Source organism: Triticum urartu, chromosome 6, assembly GCF_003073215.2.
Source record: "Triticum urartu cultivar G1812 chromosome 6, Tu2.1, whole genome shotgun sequence".
Classification (NCBI taxonomy): Eukaryota; Viridiplantae; Streptophyta; class Magnoliopsida; order Poales; family Poaceae; genus Triticum; species Triticum urartu.
This window is the reverse complement of record NC_053027.1, coordinates 507,663,297-507,674,936: the sequence shown is the minus strand read 5'-3', so window position 1 is coordinate 507,674,936 and position 11,640 is coordinate 507,663,297. Positions and strand designations below refer to the sequence as shown.

The 11,640-nt window shown below is 43.7% G+C and overlaps 1 protein-coding gene across 1 annotated transcript; it reads left to right on the top strand.

Annotated features, from left to right (window-relative positions):
• Positions 1-1,243: 1,243 nt before the first annotated feature.
• On the top strand, positions 1,244-4,313 carry LOC125512553 (putative NAC domain-containing protein 94). Its single transcript, XM_048677650.1, has 3 exons — positions 1,244-1,848; positions 2,722-3,026; positions 3,410-4,313. The coding sequence occupies exons 1-3, from the start codon at positions 1,662-1,664 to the stop codon at positions 4,085-4,087; spliced, it is 1,170 nt and encodes a 389-aa protein (XP_048533607.1). The 5' UTR covers positions 1,244-1,661; the 3' UTR covers positions 4,088-4,313.
• The last annotated feature ends 7,327 nt before the right edge of the window (positions 4,314-11,640 follow it).

Below are 11,640 nucleotides of genomic sequence, written 5' to 3'. Positions count from 1 at the left end.
CGAAGAAATGGATTAAAAACGGATGTATCTTGAACTAAAATATGTCTAGATACATCCATTTCTCTGACAAGTATTTCTGAACGGAGGGAGTATAATGTATAAAGGATGACAACTAACCTTTGCTTGGAGCTGGAATTGGTTGCACAGGTGAAATAGTCAAGAGAGGTGTGCATCTAGTCCATACCAATGGATGTGCTGTTACAGACAAACGTAGGACTTTCAGAGTAGTGACAACCGAATGCGTACAAAGGTAGTTAACCCCCCTTGGCTGTAACACATCAGCAACTAATACTACATCACTATCCATAGAGTAAACTAATGACTGAGGCCAGATTTAACTCAGGTTTGACCATTCACATGCTTACAACAGCCAGAGACATTAGCATCTTTTCAATGGGACAGATAAGTAATTTTACCGGATATGACTCGTCTTTTTGGCTCCATTCTAGGAATGAGAAACGTGCAACTACCAAGGTGAGTGATCGGTATTTCCCTCGTTCTTTTCTTTGATTAATGATTACTGAAAATACAGGTTCATAAACATCAGTTTCCTCATTCGGAACTTTTTTATTCTTCTATTTTCTGTCAGGGGCAATGTTCAAATTAGGAGCACGCAAATTGAGCAAATGCATTCAAATTCGTAAGCAATATCCTTTGACTCCCATTTTCGCTACCATTTAGCAGTTATCCTTAAAACATAAACTATAAAGGTGAGAGAGAAAAAAAGATAAGAATGAAAGGGAAAAGGCATGATTTGGAAGGAATTTTTGGATCAGGAGCGGGATCAAACGTGGGGAGGGGATATAGATGTTGATACCAATGTAAAATATAGTTGGTGTCAGAGGGAATTACACTCCCAGTGTTCCAATATAAAACTGTACTTACTTGGAATTTGGAAGTCTCTTGATGTCTTGGGAATTGTTACTTACTACACATCAACTATGGACAAGGAAGCCACAATAAAAAACATTAAGCTAGCAATCTAGTGAGCTAGTAGATTATTCTCTCAGAAGACATAATTATAAGCAGTAACACATATGTCTGAACTATGTCAGATGCAAAGCAACGTTAATTAACTAATTGCTAAGTAATCTAAAGAATGCTAATCCCAAAATGGCAGCAGAATTTGTACAGTTCATTGAGATCCTCGTCATGGAGTAAAGACCAAAGAGACCCTATAACAAGAGTTCAACGACAGGTGTATTCTAAAGATCTGCTATAAGAGCCTGTTCTTGCGTGTGTGCAAAGGTGTGAACAATAAGCCGAATAGCGGGAAGGAAGACCCTACAAAGGGAGCAGCTAAGAGAGCTAAGTGCAAGTCTGGGACTTAAGCTCGAGCTTCCTTCTCTCTTTAAGTAGCTGCATACCATAGTTCCCTCATAGTTTTCCTGCTTGCTTTGCTTGATAAGGAACAGGCAGTGCTTAGAGCTAGGTTGTTTAGGTTAGTTCAATCTTGCGTTCAAGTCATCGAGCGTGATCCCTCTTCCACCTCCGTGATCAGTAGAAACCCAAATCCTTAGCTAGTTCCTGTCCAGTAAAGTCTCACCTAACACATCAGTCATTAGGGTTTAGTACGCTGCTGATAACTAGGGCTAAGGTTAGCTTTGATTGGGCTAGTTACTTAGCATCCAGCCACCGGTTTGTTTTAAGGTGGTAACGATATGGAGGAGATCAGGAGTGATGACATGGAGAAGCAAGATGAAGTTATGTTACCTGGCTTCAGGTTTCATCCAACTGATGAAGAGCTCGTCAGGTTCTACCTCAAGAGGAAAATCCAGCAGAAGTCTCTTCCGATTGAGCTTATCAGGCAGCTAGACATCTACAAGTTTGATCCATGGGATCTCCCAAGTAAGCTTCTATAAACCCCTTGTGAACTATCTTTTGCTTCTCTGCACAGACCAATAAAGAGCTATGAAGCCTTTCTATTCTGCAATAAGAACATTACTTGCTCATATATCTTCTCTCCGCATGACCGGGATGAAGCATACATGCTCCATCTTGTTGGTACTTTGTAATTGAGTACATATTTTCTTTTCCCACTGGTTTAACAAGAGAAAACTCTGACAATATTACATGCATATTTTGGTTAGTTGTCTATTTGAGGTTGTGCTACTGCATAGGGTTTTTTCCACCTCTTTTCTAGTGTCCACGAGTAGACAGCACCCATATATATATGATGAAGCCAAAGAAATTTTAGGGTTAAACCTGGGGAAAAGGCTTACCCGTGTAATTATCAGGATTGGAATAACTACTAACTACAGTAAATAACTGCATGCACCTTGACCCATATGATGTTGAGAAACTTGGCACATGATATCCCATCTTCGAGTTTACATGATCCTACTACTGTAGGTGCTTACTGAATATGTCTTCTAGTGGTTCATCATGTTAAGGCTGAATAGTTGATTTATAAGTTTCAAAGTTGGTTTCTCCATGGTTAATAAGTCCTGCAGGCATGATTCATGTGTATATCTCACTATTATTTCTTGACCATGATTGCACCAAACAGGGCATAGGATTTCTTTTTTTAGGCTAACTGGCAGGTGTTCTGCCTTTTCATTAAGATTAGGAGAGAAACAGGGTATTACAAGAGGAGCAGGGGGACAGGGCATAGGATTAAGTTAACTGATCTTTGGTTATACACTGAGTTGCTTAATAGACGCCGTGAAACTTCTTTTTGCTCACGCTTACTTACCAAAACTTTTATTTTTCTCAATGAAGAACTAGCAAGCACTGGAGAGAAGGAGTGGTATTTCTACTGCCCAAGGGATAGGAAGTACCGGAACAGCACAAGGCCTAACAGGGTGACCGGAGCAGGCTTCTGGAAGGCCACCGGAACCGACAGACCAATCTACTCCTCCGATGGAAGCAAGTGTATAGGCTTGAAGAAGTCTCTCGTCTTTTACAAGGGTAGAGCAGCCAAAGGTGTCAAAACAGACTGGATGATGCATGAGTTTCGGCTGCCATCACTCACCGACCCTTCATTGCCGCAGAAGAAGCCACTGGAGAAGACCATTCCACCAAATGTAAGCAACTTGCATGCTGCAACTTTGAGAGAAAATAGCTCTGAATTTTTCACTGAACATGTGAACTTGAATGCAACTTATGTAGGATGCCCCCTAAATCTTGAAGAACATTGCTGCTACGTTAAAAATACATGTCTTTCAAACATTACACTAATATAACTTGCAATATATTTCTTTCGGAAAAATATAAGGACTGCAAAACTGCAAATGCCTGCAGATATATAAATAGCACAATGCAAATGTTCAGAATATAGTGAATTTTATTATGTCAGACATGGATTCGCTTAATCTTTCCTCTCTGTTATAAGTGTAAGATATTGTTTACCTTTCACAAGAAAATCACTAACCGACATATTTTCTTTCCATTTTCTCCTCATGAGCAGGATTCGTGGGCAATCTGCAGGATTTTCAAGAAAACCAACGCCACAGCGCAGAGGGCGCTCTCACACTCATGGGTCTCTCCTCCATTACCCAACACAAATGGGGCCTACATACCTCCCCACTTGCAGACCACACACAGAAGTCGACACACCTCAGAGAACACATCGTCCGCAATGACCAACATCATCTCCTCCAACATCCAGTTCAGCAGCAGTGGCTATTTTCCATCGATAATTTCCTCCTGTCAGAGCACTCTCAACATCATTGACAGCATAAGCAGGCCAGCTACATCCATAGTTCTCCCACCATCAGATGCAGAGAACCAGGCCATGAGTATCCTGTCGGCAATTCCGCTTGATCTTCCGGCTGGGATGGACATTGCATCGATGGTTATGAACGCGTCACCCATCACATTCTCCAACATGGACAGATCAGCCCCCATGAACATTGAGTTTGCGCAGCCGCAACAATGCAACAACAACAACATGATCAGCAGATGCGTGGTCGACCTGCCTGATATCGGCAACAACGTCGGCGGAGCTCCACGGTCCATGAATTTCCCATTCAACAACCTGCAAGGGCCGCTTTCTGATGACTGGAGAGCGACCGTGCCTTGGGACTCGCTCCCTTGCACCACCGAGGCCTCGACGAATTACCAGCCGACCAAATGCTACACTTAGTTTGTACTCTGTAGCAATGTAGATTTGATTTTAGAGTGCAGTAGAGAGCAGTACCTACCTCCATCTGCTAGTATTACTGTTAGCATGAAGAGGTATTAGAGTTTCGTTCTGTTAACAGTGAAGCTAACAGAACTAATGTGTGCTACAATGTAATAGGATGAATTCGTGCAACTAATCACCCTTCTGTGCAACGTAGGAGCTGTTGTAGGTTGTAGCCGTGCCCTGTGTAAACATAGCTCAGCTCCAATTTTGTCCATAGTTGCATGTACTGCAGAATTGTGCTATGTATGGTTTCTGAATGAACTGCCTAATCTGATCGTCTTCGCTTCTTTTCCCCCCAGTTTTGAGATAAATGGAGGGTTGTCGGTGCACGTACCTTTGTGTAAAAGGATCCCTGGTATAGGAAGAAACAGCTCGCTTAGTCCGCTTCCCTGACAACAAGGTCGTCCGTCGTGCGCCCAGTAGGACTTGGCTCTGAACCGGCGGCGAATCGTACGGACTGGTCAGTCCACGAAGCCTCCCGCGTTGCGCATCGGCGCCAGGCAGTCTCGGTGGGGCATTTCGCCGAACGAGCGGTGCGCGTTCCCCAGGCACGGCTTTGTGGCCTGCTATGTACTTATGCAGGGAAGTTCGCGGAATGGCGGACGCACCTGTCACTTGCTCGCATTGAATCTGCGGTCTCGACGGAGTACACGAGAGTTTTTGACGTTTGCGGCGGCCGGCAGATGATGGAAGAGCGGTTGCCGCTGCCGGCCCTGCTGCTAGAGGCTGCGGACATTTTGACGTTTCAGATTAGCACCAGGCCGTTCTCAAAAACAAAAGGATTAGCACCAGGCCGCCAGGAATTTACGGCTTACTTTGGTTCAGATAATGGTCCGAAGTCTACTACAGGCCGGCTTTAGACCCATGCGAGAATGATCGACCTAGTCACGAATCTGCAATGCTAAAAAAATCACGAATCTGCCAAAGTGCTAGCCCTGCCCATCAAACGCGAGCATGAATCTGATAAAATTCGTGAATTTGGAAAAAGTTCATGCAGGTAGTGATTTGAAAATCACTATTCCACCTTTTAGGTATCATGAAAAGTGATCCCTGTGAAGATCATGCATTTCAGTTCATGATATAATATAACTAAATTGAATAGACCTTTCACCTGTTTAGCTAAGAAAGAATAGATACAGAGATGAATAATACTAGATTGATATGAAGATCATGAGCTGCCCATAATGAAATCGCCAGTAGTCGTGAATATCTCCTTCTCTAATCCAAGATTGGAGAAAGAAGATCTAAGCAAATCTTTTAAAAATATCATGAGTTTGAAAAAATTACAAATTTTAAAACAATTCAAAAAAATAGTTTACAAATTTTAAAAAGTTAGTAAATTTGAAAAAGTTCATAAATTTTAAATAGGTTCTGAAATATTAAAAAGTCATTAATTTGAAAAGGTTCAAAGATTAGAGCAAAAACAAAATTTAAAAAGTTATCAAATTTTAAAAAACATTCACACATTTAAAAAAACATTTTTGTCAGTTTTGTCATTAGTTGTGTCATACTACTTAATTTTGCTACTAAAATCTCAACTACTAAAAAATGCCACTCAGCATTGGTATCGTCTGGTCAAATTAATGATCCATGTGAAGATCATGCATTTCAGTTCATGATATAATATAACTACCACCTTTAGGTATCGTGAAAAGTGATCCCTGTGAAGATCGTGTATTTCAGTTCATGATATAATCTATCCATCTATCTATGTATCTATCTATCTATCTATCTATCTACCTACTATCTACTATTTACTACCCCTATAAAAGCACGAGACAACGAAGAACCAATACATCTCAGCCGTCTAATGGAGAGATCTGACGATCAAAATCATCTCAATGTTTAATGTTTAGCATCAACCACGCTGTTAGTGTATGGTTAAGCCACTAAACTTTCTTCCACGCAGCAACTCACGCCCTTCGCTTAATCCTCCTCTGCCCCGCTGCATCCGACGCGCCCAGCCGCTCCTGCCCCTTCGCCCCGCTCCTGGCTCCACGCTCGGTCGCCCCTGCTCCCCGTCCGCCCTTGCTCCTCTACCACAGCCAACACTCCTCCATCAGTGCTCGCCACGCCCGGCCTCCCCCGACATCCGCGCCCGCCCGGCCGCCCCTGCTCCCCCGCCAGTGCCCGTTCCAGACGCCGCCTTGCGCGCCCCCGCGCCCGGCCGTCCCCAGCGCGCGTTCGCTCCACGCCTACCCGCGCACGTCGCCGACGGCCCTCCATGCCTCCCACGACATGCTCATGGAGCTCTTTCTGCAACAAATCCCTCACCAATTGGAGCGCCAAGGAAGCCCATATCCTTTCTCGTAAGTAATCATCATCAATAAGGAGCGACCCGCAAAAAAAATAATCAATAAGGAGCGAGTATTAATGCTCAATTATGTGCTTGTACTGATTTCTTCACTTCCCCATGGATTTACCTTCACACAGATGAATAATCATCATCCACCTGCATCTCCATTACGATCAGAAGAATGTTCTCCATTTAAGGACCTGACAATCACGCCTAATCATGGGAATGCAAATGCCCTAGGTGAAAATCTGCGAGAACAACTGAATTGGGGTCAAAATTGGGATGCCCAAGTGTCTGATGAGAAGATAATGGAATACAACAGGAAGCGACCTACAACCCTCTCCATTGCCCAAAGTAATCTAAGCTAGAGGAATTCTTATTAATGCTGATGACGTTCTACGGCAACACGAGGACGCTGGACAGGTGGTGGCACGTCATGGATCTCGGCTACAACCAGCACGTCAGGCCCGAGTGAAAGATCGTGGATGTCGCCTAGAGGGTGGGGGGGTGAATAGGCGTTTTAAAATAATTATGGTTTAGGCTTGAACAAATGCGGAATAAACCTAGCGGTTAATTTGTCAAGTACAAAACCTACAACAACTAGGCTCACCTATGTGCACCAACAACTTATGCTAAGCAAGATAAACTACTAGGTGATAGCAAGATATATGACAAGAAACAATATGGCTATCACAAAGTAAAGTGCATAAGTAAAGAGCTCGGGTAAGAGATAACCGAGGCACGCGAAGACGATGATGTATCCCGAAGTTCACACCCTTGTGGATGCTAATCTCCGTTTGGAGCGCTGTGGAGGCACAATGCTCCCCAAGAAGCCACTAGGGCCACCGTAATCTCCTCACGCCCTCGCACAATGCAAGATGCCGTGATTCCACTAAGGGACCCTTGAGGGCGGTCACCGAATCCGTACAAATGACAACCCTTGGGGGCGGTCACCGAACCCGTACACTTTGGCAACCCTTGGGGGCGGTCACCGGTACCCGTCAAATTGCTCGGGGCGATCTCCACAACCTAATTGGAGACCCCGACGCTTGCCCGGAGCTTTACACCACAATGATTGAGCTCCGAACAACACCAACCGTCTAGGGCGCCAAGGCACCCAATAGGAACAAGCTCTAGGGTGCCCAAACACCCAAGAGTAATAAGCTTCTCAAACTTCACTTCCACGTATCACCGTGGAGAACTCAAACCGATGCACCAAATGCAATGGCAAGGGCACACGGAGTGCACAAGTCCTTCTCTCTCAAATCCCACCGGAGCAACTAATGCTAGGGAGGAAAATGAGAGGAAGAACAAGAAGGAGAACACCAAGAACTCCAAGATCTAGATCCAAGGGGTTCCCCTCACATAGAGGAGAAAGTGATTGGTGGAAATGTAGATCTAGATCTCCTCTCTCTTTTCCCTCAAAAACTAGCAAGAATCCATGGAGGGATTGAGAGTTAGCAAGCTCAAAGAAGGTCAACAATGGGGGCAAAAACGAGCTCAAGAGATAGGGTTCATTGGGGAAGAAGACCCCCTTTTATAGGAGGGGAAATCCAACCGTTATGTGCTCAGCCCGCACACGAGCGGTATTACCGCTCCTGGTCCCGGTACAACCGGGACTCACAGTATACGTGTAGAACCCTACCAGGCGGTACAACCGGGCGACCAGGCGGTAGCACCGGTTGAGAAGAACAACCGGAGAAACCGCCCAGCCACCGCTCAACCACCGCATAGGAACAGAAGGGAGTCACCCCTGAGTGCGGTAGTCGAGCGGTACCGGGCCGGTGCAACCGCATGGCCTTGAGCGCTCGGGCGGCTAAGTCCTGAGCGGTAGAATCGCTCCGGACACCGGTGGTACCGGTACGACCGGACCAACCGGGCCACCACCGCCCGAGTACCGCATCAAAACAGAGGCCTGACCGGTACTTGGGCGGTGCCTGGCCGGAACAACCACCCAAGTCTTTGCTGAGCAAGATGGCGGTACCACCGCCCGGAAGCAGCGGTACAACGGCTGAGAGCTCCAAGCGGTACTACCGCTGGGGCTCGTGGTACTACCGCTGGGACCAGACAAAAACCACTTCCAAGAAAACAAGAACTGCCATAACTTCTGCATATGAGCTCCGAATTGAGCAAACTCAAGCTTGTTGGAAACAAGACGACGAGTAGCATCAAAATAGTGACTGGTAATAGTAAGAAGAGGCAGGGGAGGTATGCCTAACAAAAAGATGAGTGAAACCTCCAACCGAGAAGAATCGACAAAACCTCCAACATCAAAAACATCATAGAAGATGCATGCGAACTCCGTTTTCGATGAACTCAAGCTTGTCATCAAGATGACCATAAGCTCTAAGACTCACAAAGAGAACCAAACAAGAACCAAGAAAGATGATGCAAGGATGCAATGGTTTGAGCTGTCTACGAACGATACGATCAAGCTACTCATCGAGAGCCCCCCTTGATAGTACGACAATCGATCCTATAACCCGGTCTCCCAACTACCATCATGAGACCGGCAAAATAGAAAACCTATCAAGGGTAAACCTTTGCCTTGCACATGGTCCACTTGAGCTAGATGATGACAATCTTGACTCCCTCAAGTTGGACCACCTATCTTGATTGTGTTGACTCGATGAAGACTAGTTGATTGCTCCCCCATACTCCACTATGGGTGAGCCACTCTTTCGCACATCTTCAAAAGTCCATTATCACCACAAAGGACGGCAAGCTTCAAGCATTTGATCTCTTCGTGATGCTCCACTTGAACTTGCACACCGCAGCCTAACCCCACAAAGAACTCTCACGAAGACCATGGGTTAGTACACAAAGCGTAATTGACAATTCTTACCATACCATGGGATCACTTGATCCCTCTCGGTACATCTTCTGCGCTTTATGAGTTGATCAACTTGATTCACTCTTGACTTAGTCTTGATCAACCTTGAACCTTTCCAATTCTCTTCATTTGAATGATGTCTTGAAGGTAGACATGAATGATCACACAATCTTCTTCTTCAAGACATGCTTGCAATAAGCTCAACTCTCACATGACCAATCTTTGGATAATTCCTTGAATAACACCTTGGTCGACACAAACTCTCCTTGAAATCAACACATGCACTCCAAGAAAAGCCTATGGACAAAACCTTCAAATATAACTCAAGAAAACCATTAGTCCATAGAGATTGTCATCAATTACCAAAACCAAACATGGCGGCACCGCATGTTCTTTCAATCTCCCCCATTTTGGTAATTGATGACAATCACTTTCAAGAGAGTTTAATACATGGAATTATGCATCACCATGCAATGCAACAACCAATAAAGCATGCGTATGAGATGCAAATGCTTAGGAACAAAACCAAGGCAAGGAGAAAACTCTAAAGACTTCTCCACAAAACTCTCTGAAACCTCCACAAAACTCTCTAAAACTTCTCCCCCATTGGCATCGATTGCCAAAATGGGTGAAAAGCTAAGAAGACCAATATAAAAGGTGTTCCTCCAAAAGTTGTGTATTTCTCAACAAGAGAGTGGAATGCCATACACATATCCAAAGGTAATACTTGGAGGGAGACCAACTATATTGAGGTACCAAGATTGCTAAAGGAATGATATGCCACAAGGACATAACAAAGAGAGACACAAGCAATCAAGCAATCAAAAGGTACCAATTGAAGCAAGCAATCAAAGGATATCAATTGAACCAACTAGACCAAAGATCCTACAAGCCACATGAATAAAGGATATTATGAAATGAGCAAAGGAGTGTTCTAAAGAAACTAGAGAAGCTCCCCATGATTTGTGCACACATAAGAATATTTGTATTTGGATACAAAGTGCACAAAATAGGATCATAGCTCCCCCAAAATCAATAGAAACTTACAACAAGTGCAAGTGAGCATATAGGAAATAAAGCCTAGTACTTGCAACACACACATGGTTGAGCAACAAGTAATAAAAGAGGCAACTTAAGAATGGGCTCAACCAAAATGATGTGTGTGAGTCAAGGTAATGCACTTGAGAAGAATAATGTATGGATGAGCATTAGGCATCAATAAAGTCTTGAAAGAACGAGGCACACGGTGCAAGGCCTATCATTCCCACACACGACTAGCAAATGGGTTCACAAGCTTACTAATAAGCATATTAAGAACCTATGCTTGTGACAACCCATGGTAAAGATAGAAGATGAAAGCCTCATCAAGATGAGAGATACCAATTAAGATGGCAAAAGCCTCGTGAAGATAAGCATGAGGAAAATAATCTTCACCACACACAAGAGTGCATCAAGATGCAACGATAGAAGACACGCACTCAAGGCAAAAGCTTTCACGGAGCCACCAAAGAAATAACATAAGAAAGACAAGGTGGCCGTGAAAGAAAGGATATCAACTAGATATGCAACTTCTCTCAAGTGTATAAGATTCTAGGTAGACGAAATCATGATGATATATATCTACAAAGAAGGATGTACACCCGAAATAGTTACAACACGAGGAACAAGATATCCAAAGGGAGGTCATACATATAACAATAAGACATTTGCTTGGAAGCATAGCTCATGGCTAGATATTGGTCTTATTGTATATAAATGAAGTCCACACACGAACAACAAAGACATCACAACTAGCAACAAGAGATCATTGTTGGGATGCTTTGAGAAAGAAAACAAGTATCACAAGAATGAATGAATAACATGCCATGATACAACCTACACAAGGTTGATACAAGAAATGTGTGCATGAAGTATATGAAGATACTTGTTACCGAGATAACATTGGAAGGATGTAGTAGATACCAATTGAAGGTACAAAGTAGTTGATCATCCTAGCTTGACTCCAATAAGCACATGGTGAAAACACCTTCCTTGTGAGTGAGCCGAGCATCCAATGCATCTCCACTTGTTCCTAGAATAATAACACAAACAAAATGGTACCCAAACTCATTGGGACCAAAGAGTTAGAGAACCAACAACACGTAGGACAAACTCCACATAAATATGTGCATATAGATATGAAAATGAATTTCATGCACATCTCATCCAATTTGAGACTTGGTGGAGTTCCCCCTATATATTGGGTCAAAGAAAGAAAACATGCCAAAGAAACTACAAGAAGTAAATATGCAAGCTCAAGACTTTCAAGAACCGAGACCAAAAGACAAAGAAATACCAAGTGAAGAAAAGATACCAAATGAATAAATCATCACTTGGAGGATA